Here is a 17,670-nt window from a genome sequence, read left to right as displayed (position 1 = left end):
GAAATATTTTTGTTCTCCTGAAATTTTAAAAGCTATTGTGAGTTTCCCCCGAAGGTAGTTGACATTTTCAACTAAACTAGTTTCTTGATAGACACCAAAATTTAAGTAAGGAAAGAGCTGTCGGGTAGTTTTCGGAACTTGAAAAGTGAAATTCAATTTTTTCCGATGGAATCTTGTTTACGTGAAACTCACTAAATTTGTATTTTTCCTAATTTAAAGCAATTCTACGGGAAGACAATTATTATAGCATTTTTACGCATTCAATCATTCGGAAAAGACACCTCCATCTTTAAAACACTACTATGTATGATTTCTTGAATACATAAATTCTAGGTACCTACATGAGTTCAACATCGATTTGAATCACAAACCTAAATTTTTATTCTTGAAATATTCAGAATTTTGAAAAACATACTTCAACATGAAAAATTCAAGTTTCGACTCTTTGTACTCTGTTCAGTGTTTGCGCACGAACGGAAAAGCTATTTTTTTGCCTCCAATCTCAAAATACACAATTATTGTTCTCCTAGTCCTCCTTCAGAGAGAAGTACCCAAGAACTATTCCTAGTTATCCAGAGAGATAGAGAGAGCCAACAAAGAAAAACAACAACAACAATAAAAACACAAACACAAAATGTGTGTCATAACGTGCCACGCATAACATTTATTTTAGATATTGCAAAACTTTACTCAAAAGCTTTTTGTGTTGTGCTATCCCCTGAAAACACACAAAATTTTCTAAAAGTAGGATAACTGTGTAATAGGCTAAGGAAAATTCTGTTAAGTTTATTCTCTCACTTTGCAATAGAAAAACACAGAAACACACCAATCTATTCCCACTATAGAAAAATTAATACATTTTTTTAGCTGCCCAAGTGGTTGAGTAAAAGGTGGTGGTTGTTGGTGGTGTTACTTGTTATTGGGTTGTTGGGTATTTCGAAAATAGTGCGCGTGAAATGAATTGAAAACAAGATTTCATGTTTCCATGTTCAGTTCTATTTTTGACTGTTGGGTCAGAAACAGATACTTTGGAGGTGGTTTTTTTGGGATGGATGATGGCTATAAGTAAGATGCATTAAATGTTTTCTTCGCACGAAATACTGTGACTCACATGTGAATGAAAATTATTTTTCTTCATGATATTACGGTGTGTTATTATAGAGTGTGAGGAATTCCCGGTGATTAACAATTTATTATCCAATTTCGCCACAATTCAAATCGGGAGCAGACTTGAAAGGAAAAAAATCAATGTTTTTTGTTTTGTTTGTTTACTCATTGAGTGTGTTGATTTAAAAGATTTATATTAGAATGGTTAAATTAAATGTTTTACAATGATTAACAAAGAAAATGCAAATGAATTTTAATTACTTATTCAGTTGTTGAAAATAATATCGGAAATATAGGCTTTCTAAGTGATTTCATTTTTATTTGAAAATGCACAAAAAATGTTGTTTACTTCTTTTTCTGTTTTTAATGTAAGAAATTGAATATTAGGAATATTAAAGCTTTTGCAAAAATATTTTGGCTTATAAATAATGTGCACGACTGGATTTCAACGTACGTTAAATTAATATTTAGTTAAATTTGTTAAGAATTTGAGTTTTTTTTTATACAAATTCGTTCAATCTACAATTTTAGAAATTTCGCATAAAAGAGAACTGCATTAATTAAATAACTATATTTATATCTAATGTTCATGTAAATTATTAGTAAAAGGCTTGATATGATCTTCTAGGTGATTGCTTAGAAAAGACGCACAGTAACCCGCTTTGACTTTTTTTTATTGCAAAAACTGTATCTTCTTAAGTCTAAAAGAATGAAAATATCGCCAAAATTGAAAAAAAATTAACAAGGTTTATAAAAATTTGGTTTTAAGTGAGAAGTTTTAGATAAGGTGATGAACATAATGGAATTTTCAACCTTAAAAAATCAACTTCTTAAGTTATTTGCGGTGAAAGTAAAAAGTGAAAAGTACCTACATATATAAAGGAAACCCTGATTTCGTGGTGGATTTTCGTGACCTACCATATTTTTTTTTACTTACTAGAATAACGTGTGAGTTTGAAGTCTTCATAGATTGACTGTTGTTGTGTTATGAATTGGCACTAATCTAGGAATTGCTGTTGAACATGTAATTTTTCGGTCGGTATTATGTTGATCCATCTACTTCTTGAACTAAAAATGTAATTAATGAAATACAATTATTACTTTAATTTTGAACCTTTAGGCTTACCTTCATGAAATGATTTTTTCTTGTCTTAGCCGCAGTTGTTGCTGTCTTCGTGATGACCTTAATTTTAAGTTTCAAAATTTCATAACAAACAAATTAATACATAACTCAAAATTTTAGTATAAAAAAAAAGAAACTTTTATTCCAATAATTCTATGTATATTTTTACATACAGTATATAAACAAAAAAAATTAATTCACATTCAATGTGAAATTTAATTCATTTTACGTGGTCAGTGCTACTAGTTTGGTTTTTAGAAAAACCTTAGAGCAATATTTACATTTGTTTGTTTTTGTTCTTTCAGTTTAAACACTGAAAATTTCAAACAGACATTTCGTTGTTATTTCTTAACCTTTGAAAGTCATATAAATCGCGAACCAATTCGGAAAACATTAAAGGATTTATGTTCACACAAATACGAGTCAAGAGAAACCATTCAGAATAGCTCATGTCCTGGACAAGTTGATTAACTTGTTTCTTCTGATTGCATCCGACATTGCATTGAGTCATTATTATACGAGCTGCACTACTGCATGCAACAATTATGCGAAAAGTTAAATGCATTGCAGAAACCACCATAAGGATCAGAAACCAAACGTAAAGGAATGCGAATATTTTCTCATTTAAAATATTGATTGGCAGCACACATAAGCAATCGTATTTGCTCTGAGATCCAGATCCACCATATTTAAAGAATTCACATTTGGTTATTTTGGGGAAGACCTTGGAACTCATTTCATTCCATTGATCCCAATTGTAGGATGGTATTTGACCCATTGCTTGGGAATAACTCGACCAAAATCCATTGAAAAATAAATTCATTAGGGTAAGGTTTAAAATCTGAAGATTAGAGATAGAAAGGAGATGAACAGTTACACAAGTTTAATAAAATAAATTACTAAAATTTAAATAGTAAATTGTTTCTTTTTAAATCGATAAAGAAGTATGGCGTGTTAATGTCAATAGTTACAGTTAGAAGTTAGCATATAATTAAAAACACATTTTTAAGAATTATTTGGCGAAATATCCTTATTAAAAAACAAAAAAAAAATAAAATCTAAGATTGTGATTAAGTTTAAGGAAAATTCAGTTATTTCCAAATACATATGGTTTGCCGGTTTTCGGGAAAATGAAAAATAAATCATTATAGTTAATATGCAATATCTCAGTAATACAACAAAATAAAGAACTGAGCAAGCCTGATAATTCCCCGGGTTCAAAAATTAAGCCCTCGAAGTTTAATTTTGCATAAAATCTTATTAAAAATGGTGAAAAAGCTTAATCATGTAATTAGAAAATGCCCGAAACAATAATAATAATAATAAAATAAATATTGCTTTTTTGAAGCAAAATAAAAACACACGAAATATTGAAATAAAGTGTGGTCTCTCCTTTTTTCATCAATTTGTTGACTTTGAATTAAAAAGGCAAAAATGAGCCTTTAGTTTATAAGCTATTAAAAAGGGTAGTACCTACATTTAAAAGCGCTTGATGAAACCAAAAGCATGGTAAAATTTAATTTAATCTCTTCATGAAATTATGCATTAAATGTTTAAAAACTGAACAAAAACAAACTGTTTCATTTTGTTTTTTTTATTTCAACGTTTTCAGCTCTTCTCTAAGGAAGAAAATTCGAAACAATAACGGACATGAGCAACAGATTTTTTTACAAAATGAGATATGATAACATTTCCTCAATTAAGGGGTTATATCTAGTAGTAAATGCAAAAAGTCGTGCTTTTGCGTGAATTTTTTTGTGAAGCGGCTTTCTATTAAATAAATACATACAATAAATGGACATATAGCGGATTTAATGTATTTTAAGAATTTTTGATGTGCCTTTAGAGATTGATCGGCGGTGAAAAGAAAAATCAAAAGATTCTATTTTAGAATAGATGAATAGTCAAAATTTTGATTTTTAACAAAATGGCGGCTTCCAAAAGTAAAAAATCGTTTTTTATCAAGAAAATTTTCACTTTAAAGTGGCTTAAAAAATCGAATTATTGTCAGAAAAATTATTCATTCGTTCATTACCTGGCAAAAGTATCTAAGACGACCGTGTGAAAATTTCAAGCCGATGGGTTTAGCTGTTTAGGAGAAATTTTCCTCACCGACTTTGAAAACACTGTTTCGAGAAAAAAGCGTTTAAAAATTGTGGGAACCATGTAAACTAAGTTAAAATGTTTTCATAAAAGCGCTAATTTCTCCGTAACTAATTGCCGTATCAATGTGAAATTTTCGGACAATGTTTTTAAATATACATATGTAGTAGACTGATTCAAAACTGATTTTTTGTTCAAAGCATTGTTGAAAATATTGTTGGAAATGACGAAAAAAAAAATACTGTAAAAGTTTCAGCCCTTAATGTTAACATTTAGTACCGCCGCCGGCCGCATCGCAAATTTCTATTTCCCATACGATATGTATGGGAAAGATTGTGTATTTGTGTTTAGAATTTTTTATCTTTTTAATGGTTCATCAAAAAGGCTAGATTTAATCATTTTCTTGTATAAAATTGAACGCTCTACAAAATTGCATTTATAAAATTTTAAAAAAACGGACGCGAAAAATTGATTAAAATAATTTTTAGTTGAAAAAATGAATAATTCGAATTTATTGAAGAAATCTAATATGATAGTATTAGGGGTTTGAGAGTTATATAAAAGGATCTGTGAAACCAAAACACAACATAGAATACAAATATTCGAAAATTTTGCCAAATTTTTTGAAAAACCTAATAATTTTGTCAAAAAATCGGAAAAAAATGAGAAAAAAACTACTTTTTATATTTTAAAGTTGAATAACTTCGAAACGCGGGGGTAATAATCAAAAAAAATAATAAAAGCTTTTTTGTAGAGCGGACATATGCACCACTTGCAACGAAACTTTAAATTTAGAACATTTATTAAAAAATTGCATAACATCTAAAAAGTTTTTAAAAAATAATAATGCATATGATCTACTTACAACTCCAAATCATACAAATATTGAAATTATAAACAATCTCATATCAAACCTAAAAATTAAAATTTAAATTTATTGTAAAATACCCAGAGCTAATAGTCCTCGCAGCTAGGCTCTTTAAAAATTTATATTAGCTAGTTACTTTTAAGTGCTCGTTAATAAATAATAAATAAAAATAAAAAATAAAAGAAAATTATTTTGTCAAGCCTTTTGGATGAACCATTAAAAAGATAAAAAATCTAAACACAAATACACAATCTTTCCCATACAAATCGTATAGGAAATAGAAATTTGCGATGCGGCGGTACTAAATGTTAACATTAAGGGCTGAAACTTTTATAGTATTTTTTGTTCGTCATTTCCAACAATGCTTTTAACAAAAAAAAAATTTTTTTTTTTGAATCAGTCTAATATGTAGGCACGTTCAAAATATGCAAAAAAAAATATACATATATATATATAAAAATATATGGGTTGTAATAATCTGATTATTTTTTTAATTAAAGCTTGTTTATGATTACATAATTGTTTGTTATCTTTAAAAAAAAATTGTCTAGCTATTTTTTTTTTTTTTTTTTTTTTTTAATTTTCTGAAAATGACTCAAATTATTTTTACCCACTTTAGAAAAGTCATTCCTTAAGTGAGCCAATGATCAATTTCAAGAAATTGAATACAATTCAAAAAATTATGGATTTGTATTGTTTTTTAACGATCTAAAAGTGTTTGCTAAAAAATCTCAAGTGTTCAAGCTTTTAAAAAGATTTGGACTTCGTTCTGTTATTATTAAAATGATCTTACCCATGATTTTTATATTTAAACAATTCAGCATTTGATTGTTTACTAAAATATCATCAGTTTTTTTTTATTGATGCTAAAATTTTGAAGGTACGTTAGTGACAATTTTTAGTAAGTTGATTTTAAAACAGTATCACAAAACGTATCATATTGGCAATAATTATATATGTATATAATCAAATAAATACTTAGTTTTACTTAGTTCTATACTGTAGTTGATTCAATCGTGGGACGGGGACCTTTTAAGGTGCTATTTTGAAGTCCAAACGATTTTTTTGGATGGATCATTTTGAATACTCTCGTTTTGATTGATTGATATTTGGGGTGTAAGATACACTGCGACCTATAAGATCTGCTGTCCCTCACTTTATAATATCCCTATACTGAAAACTCCTGGGGAAATAAATTCGGGAGAAGCCCTTCTCAATAAAAAATTGCCCAAATGCGTTTTAATTTTTTTCGCTTTCTCTTTTTAATAATGAAAGGCGAAATGGGACCAAAATTTCCTAAAGCATTTTGATTGGGAAAGTGTTCATTTAGAATAGGGCGGAATAAAACAAAATTATAACTAATTCGCTCTAACCCCTATTATCTACTTGAATAACATGATTGTTAGTATCTAGAAACGAGTAGTTTTAAAACACGTTAATGGCTCAAATTAGTATTAAAGTAGGAAATAGCTATGAAAAGATAAACTTACACAAATAATAAAATTCATAAGTTCACAAAAGAAGTAGCTTTTAGCATACGACCGATGCATTTGTTTGTAATTTGGATGAAAAATCTGAATCAAATATGTCCTTCGTTCCTTATTAGCACTGTCCGACATGAGAACCTTTCGCTCTGCAATTAAAGAAATTAACTTCCTAATTACATTACCTAATTAAAATCCTACTTACCAAATCCTTCACAAAGTTGACTTATAAATCCGCCTTCCCATTTCTTCCAAATAAATGCCGGAATATAAAAAAACAATGCTTGTATCAATAGAATTAACATAACCCATTGATAATAACGCACATATAGCCTTTGGCTATCTTTAAATTCAGTACCAACTCCAACTGCAATCGAATTATGATTGTTTGTTTGACCTTTTGAATCAGTAAGAATAAATGTGCCCAATGTCCAGCAAAATAGATTAACATATTCAAGATGCTTTTCGTCAGCTAAGCATTCGATTGGTTGGCCAAAGAATTGGCGTGCAGAAACCAAAATTGTAAAAGTTAACAGGATCACTACGGTGACCTTGCAATGCAAGGTGAATGCAAAGTCATAGATGTTGACTGATTTTGATTTTAGGTATTTTGTTAGGGGAAGTATGGCTTGAAACATTGTTTTTTTTTTATTTTTGGAAGAATATAAGAAAAAATAAATTTATTTTATATAAATAAAGCAATTAATTTTAACCAATAAGAATATGATTTTATCAATGTGAAACATGAAGCTCAAGCTTCAAAAATGGAGGATTTTTGACTTTTAAGTGAAGTTTACTGTTATAACGGTAAAATTTGACATAAACTCCTAAAAACCCTTCAAGCAAGAAAACGGAGTCCAGAAAAGACAGTCCGACCTCCGACCGAGAAAAGCGGGGTTGCACTTACACACTTGCAACTTTTTGTGTATGAACACAAAGTCTAAGAGAATCGTGGTGAAAACTGAGAAAAGGAAAAAAAAGTAGACAGACATAGCCAACAAGAGCAAAAGCGTCATTTTGTTATTTTTTGTTGAAGTGTTTAGTCGCGTCGTGTCTCGTGTCGTTGTTAATAAAATATGAGTATAATTATAAACAATTATATCAAACTATTAACAATATGGAAACAAAAAAAGGTATGTTGTATATATCGCTCAAAGTGTTTGGATTAAAGTGATGTGTTTCTGTTTATGTTGTAGATGTAATCTCTAATGATGAAGAAAAAGGCAGAAGGTGAAACATGCGATTGGGCATCTAAAGAAACACCAACAACAGCAGCAACAACAAATAAAATAAAATAAAAAAAATGTATTCTATTTTATATTGTATATATTGTGAAAATTTCGTTTGCCAAAATTAAATAAAAAAAAAACAGTTTCAGTGAAAAAAAAAAAAAATCTAGTTCTTTTTTTGGTCGCAAATGCGAAACGTCATCCCTTTTTTATTCCTCTTTTGGTAGGTTTTCGCTGCTCCGACTCAGGTCCGCCTTCGGCTCCGTTTGCTCGGAATGGAGATTTTCACCACACTAATACATATGCAATCGACTTCGCGGTGATTATAATTTCCATACTAATTTGAGCCGCCTTCGGACCAGTTTCTGATCCGAAGTCGGACTCAGCTCCTCCTCAGGCGGAGCGGATTCGGACCGAAGTCGGACCTGTTTGCTTGAAGGGAACCCTTCAAGCAAACAGGTCCGACTTCGGTCCGAATCCGCTCCGCCTGAGGAGGAGCTGAGTCCGACTTCGGATCAGAAACTGGTCCGAAGGCGGCTCAAATTAGTATGGAAATTATAATCACCGCGAAGTCGATTGCATATGTATTAGTGTGGTGAAAATCTCCATTCCGAGAAAACGGAGCCGAAGGCGGACCTGAGTCGGAGCAGCGAAAACCTACCAAAAGAGGAATAAAAAAGGGATGACGTTTCGCATTTGCGACCAAAAAAAGAACTAGATTTTTGTTTTTTTTCACTGAAACTGTTTTTTTTTATTTAATTTTGGCAAACGAAATTTTCACAATATATACAATATAAAATAGAATACATTTTTTTTATTTTATTTTATTTGTTGTTGCTGCTGTTGTTGGTGTTTCTTTAGATGCCCAATCGCATGTTTCACCTTCTGCCTTTTTCTTCATCATTAGAGATTACATCTACAACATAAACAGAAACACATCACTTTAATCCAAACACTTTGAGCGATATATACAACATACCTTTTTTTGTTTCCATATTGTTAATAGTTTGATATAATTGTTTATAATTATACTCATATTTTATTAACAACGACACGAGACACGACGCGACTAAACACTTCAACAAAAAATAACAAAATGACGCTTTTGCTCTTGTTGGCTATGTCTGTCTACTTTTTTTTCCTTTTCTCAGTTTTCACCACGATTCTCTTAGACTTTGTGTTCATACACAAAAAGTTGCAAGTGTGTAAGTGCAACCCCGCTTTTCTCGGTCGGAGGTCGGACTGTCTTTTCTGGACTCCGTTTTCTTGCTTGAAGGGAATATACAATTTTTTTTTTGTGTTCAGCAAAAATCATTTGGGATGCGTTCGTTATGTTTATTTTGTTCCGAATTTAAGGGCTAGTACCTACCTCACACATTTCATTAAGTGAGTTATAGAGGTAATCATGCAATGGTGTAAGCTCTGGGTAAAGCCTTAACTACATTGGCTCAAAAAGTGAAAAAGTACAAAAGTAAAAATTTTCAAACGCATTTTTTGTTTTCGGGCTGGAAAATTAAAACAAATAATGCAGAAAGCTTATTTTTTGGTCTAAAAAACAAGCCTTAAGGCTTAACTACATACACCACTTTTTGAAAAAGTACAAAAGTGAAAATATTTTTTTTCTTGCTAGCACAATTGTTTTGTGAAAAAGAGTATACAAATTGTTCATTAGACCAAAAAATAAGCTTCCTGCATCATTTGTTTTAATATACAGAAATGCTTTTGAAAATTTTCACTTTTGAACTTTTGAACCAGGCTTAACTGGTACGCTGCTCGCGCTAAATTTTAGCTCCCATACAAATTATCGATAACTTTTAGCCGAGATAAAATGAATCCCATACAAGTTATCGATAACTTGTATGGGAATTTTATCTCAAGCCTGGTACGCTGCTCGCGCTAAATTTTAGCTCCCATACAAATTATCGATAAATTTTAGCTGAGCTAAAATGGATCCCATACAAATTATCGATAACTTGTATGGGAATTTTATCTCGGCTAAAATTTAGCGCGAGCAGCGTACCAGGCTTCAGCTAAAATTTAGCGCGAGCAGCGTACCAGGCTTTAAGCAGGGGCGTACACTCCCTTGGGGCAAGCGGGGCGGTGCCCCGGGGCCCCCGACCGACCCCAGGGCCCCCACTGGAGACAATGCAGAGAAGGAAACTGTTAGCATAAATTGAGTTACGAAGTAACCAGGGAGACAAATTATATCATTCAGTGTAATGTATAATGCATTGGTAGCCACACAATATATGTACCTATATTGATTTTAAAAAAAGGTTACCCCACCCAACTAGCACAACAGCTTCTATAAATTGAAATCTCGCAGGATCTACTTTCTATACAGCTTGTATTGAGCTTGCTTCTGAATTTAACTGCTTATAGAAGTTCGGACTTCTTTAAAAACTTCTAATAAGTTGTTTAAATACTGTTAAAGAAACTTAAACGAAAAAAACTTGTTTTTCGGATAAGCCTGTTTAATGAATTTATAGAAGCTTTACAGAAATTAACAAGTTTTGTATTTGATTTTTGGTTTTGATATTAAATAATCTAGCTCGGACACTTTTTGGTTTTGACATTGAATAATTTAGCTCGGACATTTTTTTGCTATTTGAACTGATTAAGTTTTTGATTTCATTAATGAATATACTAGGATGGCCGAGTGGGTAGAGTGATGGACTACCACCAAGCAGATACGAAGTTCGATTCCTGGGTGTGGTAAAAAAATTATATACTTTTAAAATTATTATTAATAGATATACTAAAAACGAATGGAATGTTATATATAATATCAGATCAAAAGATAAAATTCATGATTTAAAACCAGTTAAAAAAGAATTCTTTTTTGTTTTTGTAGTTGTTTTTTTTAAATTTCGATAAGACATGTATTAAAGAGCTATACAAGCTCTTCCGAAGCTATCTGTCAAACCTCAAAGCTTCTGTAGAGCTTCGGTAAAGCTTCGTTTAAGATCCTTATAGAGGGTCAAAGTTGTATAACGTTCTCCTTTTTCCATGCCCAACAACCTTACTAAAGTTTAAAAGAAGCTGAAATGTAGCTTTTGTAATATATTAACCGAAGCTGAAATGTTAGTTGGGCAGGGGCCCCAAAAAAATAAACTGCTTTTTTAAAAGAAAAATTATAATTTTATCTTATACTACGTTTCCACCTGACCTAAATCCGAGATTTAGCTAAGTAGATTTAGAATAAATCTCGAGATTTATTCTAAATCTACTTCGCTAAATGGTGGATTTAGGTTCACCTAGCCTAAAACCAAGATTTTCAGCTACCCTAAAACCAAGATTTAGAATAAATATCGAGATTTAAGCTAAATCTACTTAGCTAAATCTCGGATTTAGCGTAGGTGGAAACATAGTATTAGGGCCCCAAAAAATATTACTTGAAAAATCTTTGCCACCACAAATAACACATTAGGGGCCCCAAAAAAGCAAAAAAATATTATTTGAGGATCCTCAAAAGTGGTTCAAAACAATCAAATGGAAAATTAAATATAAATTCAGGGGCCCCAACATCATTGCTCAAAATAAAAACATTACGTTATTGGTGGCATTCCGAATATTACTTCAGAACAGAGGCCCCAATACCTATTAATTCTTGGCTCCAAAAAAATTATATTATATTTTAGGGGCCTCTAAGCACTTAATTTTGAGGCTCTAAAAATAATTTTTCAGAGGCCCCAAAATAAAAAAAATTATGTCTGATTATGGAAAATAAAATATGTTTTTATTACTTCAGAACAGAGGCCCCAAGAACTATCAATCCTAAGCTAAAAAAAATTTATTTTAGGGGTCTCTAAATATTTAATTTTGGGGGCCCCTAGTACAAGTGTTTACTACTTTTATGAGAGACATTTTAAGTAAGTATAGCAAAGTGCATTACGAACATATTAAAACATTAAAATAAACCTAAAAATAAATAAGCCATACAAAAAAAAAACGTATGGCGTAACTAAGGGGCCCCCAAATATCAAAGGGGCCCCGAAATTTAGTCTTACCCCGGGGCCCCGGCGACTCAACGTACGCCACTGGCTTTAAGCCTTAATTCTTTTCAATTCGGAACAAATTTTCTAATACACCACCTTGTTTCCAACTTAAAAATTAAATTTAAAAAGAAAATTTGTCCAACATCTCTTTTTAGTAAAAACTAAGAGCACTAACAAATGTATACAACAAAAATGTCAAAAGTGACATTTCGAATTTCCACAACTGCATGCTTTTTTGTTAAAAAAAAAACCACACGTGAAAGCAAAACTTCCGTAGAAAAACATAAACTAAATAATTTAAGTTTAATAAAATTTTTTATTAAATTGTTTGGTACTATAAATTAGTTACTTAACTATGCAAACAATGACTTCAAAAAAAGCCGAACGTTCTGAGAAAAAAAAGAAAAAACTTGCTGCTCTTGCCAATTTGGTTAAATTAAACGATAAAGATCGTGAATCTACTTCTAGCATTGCTGCAAGTAATACTCAATCCGATAGTGATAGTTCTGATGAAAAAAATAAGGTAATCTATTTCAACTCCTTCAATCAATCAATATTAAATGAAACTTTCTCTCAAAGGCAAAAAAGTCCAAAGTGAGTGAAGACAAGCACGAGGACGAACCTAAAACCAAAAAAATCAAACTAACCAACGAAGATGATTCACAAAGCAATGATTCTAGTAGTACAAATGATGATGGCTCTGAAGCAAAAAAACTCAATCTTACCCAAGAGCAATATGTCCAACTAAAAAAAGAACTCAAAGAACGTAAACGGGAACTCGAAAATGTACCCAAATTTCGACTAAGACCAGCAGGCTACAGTGCCAGTTTGGAAGTACCTCAAGAATCACGAACTCCGATATTTCTAACAGATGTCCAGCATCTTCTTATGTCGGCTCTGATAGGTAAGAAGTCCCCATGTAGCCCAGATCGTTGGTGTTATCTTGAAAAACCTCTAAGATTGTCTCACACACTCATTCTTGTCCTCGATGGAGTCTCTCTTTATCATTATCTCTCCAACGAGGACAAATTTATCGAAACCAAGAAAATCTTTGAATCTAAACTTGAAGTTGTCTTGCCAGTTCGTGGAGAGAATCATATAATCCAAGACTTGGCAACAGCTCCATTGACAAATGTTCAAACCGAGGAGCTAATTGCAAAGTATGGATCACTTGAAGCTGCCATCGAAATGACCAAAGATCCAACATTGCTTGTTAAATCAATGTTTCCTATCGATCCCGAAGAGGAAGCAACAACAGAAGAAGGAATTGAAATCCCTAAACAAGATAAATATCCAAGAACAAAATTGCTTCTATCTGCTCTTCAGATGGTTGACGAGGGTTATCCGGTGCCTCTGCGGGGGGAACTTAAAAGTCGATTCAATCAATATGTATTCACAAAAGACAAATACGCACCAGTTACTCCGAATAGTCCAATGTTTGGTGTCGATTGTGAGATGTGTCGCACAACAACTGGACAAAATGAACTCACACGTATCTCGATTGTAAACGAGCAATACGAAACAGTTTACGAGACTTTGGTCATGCCAACGAATAAAATTGTAGACTATCTCACCAAGTATTCGGGAATTACTCCCGAATTGATGGCCACTGTGACTAAAAACCTGAGAGAAGTTCAAAAGGAAGTGCGGGCTTTACTTCCAGCCGATGCGATTCTTGTTGGTCAGTCACTTAATTCTGATTTGCATGCCATGAAGATGTTACATCCGTATGTTATTGATACGAGTGTGATTTTTAACATCACAGGAAATCGAAAAAGAAAGTCGAAATTGCAGACTCTGGCAATGACTTTCCTCGATCAAATGATTCAGGAAAAGGCAGGTGGCCACGATTCAGTTGAAGACAGTTTGGCTAGTATTCGTTTGGTGCAACTTAAATTGAAACATAGTTTAGATTTTGGGGATGAGATTTTGTATCAGAAAAGACGAGTGAATGAAATCATTCGCTTAGCTACAGCTGATTCAATAAAAAACAATCTCTTTGGGCAGGTTTCAACAAGAGATAAGCGAACGGCTATTATTAATACGGGGCCAATGCATCCTGGTGTAAAAGAAATCTGTGACAAAGCTACAGCCAACGACAAACTTAAATCGATTTTATGCATTGAAACTGAGAATAATAAAGAATCAGTTAAGAAAACTCGTGAAATTGCATTAGAACATGCACTTACAATTACGAATCTAAGTGTTGAGCCGGAAAAATTCCAACTCGATCGGATTGATGGTACAGTATCGAAAATAGATAAATGGATTTCTAAATTATGGAAGACTGTAGCTCATAATGGATTGTTTTTGGTACTTTTTGGTGGAGCGGAAGATTCTCCAAGTGGTTTGTTGCAAGTGGCAATAAAGAGGAATGAAGCTGATGTAGCGGAAGCAGTGCCGATTACTGTGTAGTAGGTAGAAAAGAAAAAAAAAACAATTTGTATTCTTTAAAAAAATATATATATTGATAAGAATGAAGACGATATTTTTAATGTTTTTGGATTTTATTATATGTAAGCAACGTAAAGGGTAAGTTTCTATTATTTTGATTTAGACAAAAGTTATTGATTACTTTAAAGTTACGCTCTGACGTTCGGCATAGAAAGAGCCCAGAGAGCGGCAAGTCAACGATAGTGAAGTAAACGATAGTCACGACAAAGAGCTAAACTAAACCGAAAAAAATATTTTTTTGAGGCTCACATGTATTCTTCCAACAGACGCAATAATAATATGACACATGACAGCTAAACGAAAATGGCAGTCGTAAAGATTAACGAGTATCGTTGAAGTAAAACGATTATCGTTATACTTAGTCGCATTTCAACGAGAACGAAGTAGTTTCAACGATTTTGGTAATACAAAATAGAGCCCCAGGTAATAGCTCGCTTGATGTCAAAAGCAAATCATTTGTATTTCCTGCCGAAAATCAGCAGCAGTTCTTTGGAAATGCTCTAGCGAAATTTATAGGTTGTCAGATCTTTTATTTGTTCTTCCTAATTTCGATTTTTACAGAGTTGCGTTATCTAACAAACCCATTTTTTAGCCATATCCAAAAAATGATAGAAAATTCTTGTAGCCATGTCGTGTATTTTGATTTGAAGTCCATTTCGACCTATGTAGGCATCAACCAAATCGACGCCAGTCGTTTGAAAGTTATAATCACGTTTAATTTGTGGACATTCGATTAAGTTATGGGTTTTCTGTTTCTTATTGCAGCGAGCAATATTTGATGGCTAACTAACCAAATTTGTTTTCAATAACGGTTTTGTACCAATATACGTTGATCTGAAGGATCTGAAGTTTTCTATCGAATAATCTGTAGCTGCTTTTTCAGCCCTTCACTCTTATCGGTCGGAGCAAAGACGTATAAAAGTTATCAATATAAATTCTATGGTTAACAAAGTTTTTGTAATAATTTGTGACAATCTGATGACAACATTACCTGCTGTCCCAAAGTCTGGACGAATGCTGTCGACAAGACAAGAACCCATGGATGCGTTTTGTGTGCCACCACACACTGCCTCAAATAATGCACCATTTTAGTCTGTGTTGATACAACCATTATAAAATATTTTTTTTGAATAAACTAATTTGCTCAAAATTAACAATTAATTTTTCAAATTGTTTTCGTGTCAGGATATGCACAGTAAAAAGGTTTTTGATTTTCCTACCCACTAAAAATAACTACAAAAGTGAAAATTTCTCTAGCTTGCATGCTAGAAACAGAATTCCGTTTCCCTAGATTTATTTTCAAAAGATCAAATTTTTCAGTGTTCTATGTCATTTATTGTATTTTTAATCATCTTTTCTCACACATTTCACATTCTTTTTTGTTTCTGATACTTAATTGTTTATGTATTGTTTTATTTTTAATCATTTTTGTTTTTTTTGTTTCTTTATTGATTTTAATGAACTTATGTAATGCTCTTTCTATTTTTGGATCTCACAAATAAATAGGCATTTTATATTATATATATTTTTACTTCCTTTCTTACCTTTTCTTTTACATTCTAATTTCTGTATTGTTTTTTTTTTTTCATTTTTAATAAAATTCATTCATCATTTTTTAATTTTATAATTTTTTTCTTTCATATTAAAGAAATAATATTTCTTTAAATATACAGTTCTGATTTGTTTATTAAAAAAAAACAAACAAAAATTGTTTCAATTTATCTATGAAAAAAAAAAAAAATATTATGCTAGGGTCAACTTAAGGCAAAATGACATAAAAATTAGTTTTGAACAAAAAAAATCTTTATTTTGTTTATTCATATTAATGTATTTTCATTTATCTGAATTTTTTACCTTGAGAATTTTTTTAAAAAAGCTATTTTCCATAAAAATGTTTTTTTTTTAACTTCAGTTTTTGTTTTGTTTTTATTTTATTGTTTAGTTATTCAATGTGCACAAAGTGTATATAATTTTCTCATTAGTAGATAATCTATACACAATCAGGGACAACTTATTTCAGTACCAAGAAAAAAAAGGTCTTAACCTAAAAAAAAAATTAAAGAATAAATTGGAAATTGTAAAGAAAGTTTATTGTGACGGGTGTGACACAAAATCCTAAATTGTCCATCCAAATTAAAGTTCTATTACAGCTTTAACATCTAATATTTTTTTTATAATAATCACATTATAAGATGTTACGGGTGTGATTTCATTATGTCACGCCCGTTTAACCTTTTTCAAAATATTCTGACAAAATAAGACTGATTTTAATGACTGTCAGTACAAGGAAAAAAATACAAAAAATAATAAACTATGTGTTGACAGATTACTAAAAAATAAAACATCATAAAATTTTAATTTTTTGTCACACCCGATACAATGGAAATAAATACCTCATAATAAAATTCAGAGTTTCAAAAACTAGAAAAGGATGATTGAATCAAGTCATTCAAAAAAAGATTACCCATGGACTAAATACTAATATGGCTATTAGGGAATGAGATCTTATAACTTAAAAAAAGAAGTAAATAAATAAAAAATAGGGATACCTCAAAAAATTATCACTGACTGTGTATATTTAGTAATAAGCTTAAAATTATCGACGGCAGTTAATTTTGTTTGTGTTTGCAAAGTTTTCAAACTTAAAATTAATTACATACACTTCGCGTCACTTGAATAGAAACAACATTTTTTCTTTAGAAAAAAGCGATTGGCGCTTTGGTGAGGTAACTTAGTAGATTTTTGATTTTGCATTTTCAAAGAGGAACTTTTAACAAACAATGTTGTAAAAACAAAAAACCCAAAACAGAAACCGTATGGCTTCTAGTTGCGTTTTTTTTGCATTACCTCACAAAAAACAGTGTTTTTTTTGCGTCACTTGAATAGAAACAAGCTCTTAAATTAGATAAAAATGATGAAAAATCATGGAAAACACTAATTATAGTAAAGCAATATTAAGCTTTGACATTATTTGCACATTATAACCAATTATGGGCTACGAGCTACCAATAGGCACCACAGAAAATGCATAAATAGCAGCTAGCATTGGAAATGTACCTGCACTATGCAAAATCGAGAAAGATATTGGAAAATTTGCCAAATTTGGATGAGATAATTTTTAAAATATCGTAAACTAGTGATCAAATCAAAAAATAAGACAGGTGAGACCCAAGTCACGAGCAGAGAAAAAAATAACTTAAAAACTAGCTGCAATTTTCTTCACTTTGCCGCTAAAATCGGTCAAAAACGTGGTGTTAGTGCGATGGAAACGTGTTGGTTTGTTCCATCCTGGAAGTTATAAAAG

At 31.4% G+C, this 17,670-nt stretch overlaps 2 protein-coding genes across 2 annotated transcripts; one reads left to right on the top strand and one right to left on the bottom strand.

Annotated features, from left to right (window-relative positions):
• Nucleotides 1-2,354: 2,354 nt before the first annotated feature.
• LOC129912259 (innexin inx5-like) lies at nucleotides 2,355-7,473 on the bottom strand. Its single transcript, XM_055990434.1, has 3 exons — nucleotides 6,891-7,473; nucleotides 6,692-6,834; nucleotides 2,355-3,071 (listed from the first exon to the last, which is right to left on the bottom strand). Exons 1-3 carry the CDS (start codon nucleotides 7,321-7,323, stop codon nucleotides 2,553-2,555), a joined length of 1,095 nt encoding a protein of 364 aa, XP_055846409.1. The 5' UTR covers nucleotides 7,324-7,473; the 3' UTR covers nucleotides 2,355-2,552.
• Nucleotides 7,474-12,139: 4,666 nt separating this feature from the next.
• Nucleotides 12,140-14,357, top strand: LOC129911317 (RNA exonuclease 5). The gene is made up of 2 exons (XM_055989070.1): nucleotides 12,140-12,435; nucleotides 12,492-14,357. Exons 1-2 carry the CDS (start codon nucleotides 12,268-12,270, stop codon nucleotides 14,325-14,327), a joined length of 2,004 nt encoding a protein of 667 aa, XP_055845045.1. The 5' UTR covers nucleotides 12,140-12,267; the 3' UTR covers nucleotides 14,328-14,357.
• The last annotated feature ends 3,313 nt before the right edge of the window (nucleotides 14,358-17,670 follow it).

Source organism: Episyrphus balteatus, chromosome 2 (genome assembly GCF_945859705.1).
Source record: "Episyrphus balteatus chromosome 2, idEpiBalt1.1, whole genome shotgun sequence".
NCBI classification, from domain to species: Eukaryota; Metazoa; Arthropoda; class Insecta; order Diptera; family Syrphidae; genus Episyrphus; species Episyrphus balteatus.
Note: the sequence above shows the minus strand (reverse complement) of the source record. Positions and strands in the feature narration are given on the sequence as shown.

What these genes read in the sequence shown, in the direction of transcription:
- LOC129911317 (XM_055989070.1), top strand. Translation starts at nt 12,268, where the DNA reads ATGCAAACAATGACTTCAAAAAAAGCCGAACGTTCTGAGAAAAAAAAG. An exon ending in GTTCTGATGAAAAAAATAAG is followed by an intron (nt 12,436 to 12,491) that starts GTAATCTATTTC and finishes TTTCTCTCAAAG; the next exon opens with GCAAAAAAGTCCAAAGTGAG.
- LOC129912259 (XM_055990434.1), bottom strand. Translation starts at nt 7,323, where the DNA reads ATGTTTCAAGCCATACTTCCCCTAACAAAATACCTAAAATCAAAATCA. An exon ending in TCAACTTTGTGAAGGATTTG is followed by an intron (nt 6,835 to 6,890) that starts GTAAGTAGGATT and finishes CTTTAATTGCAG; the next exon opens with AGCGAAAGGTTCTCATGTCG. An exon ending in TTATGAATTTTATTATTTGT is followed by an intron (nt 3,072 to 6,691) that starts GTAAGTTTATCT and finishes TCTAATCTTCAG; the next exon opens with ATTTTAAACCTTACCCTAAT.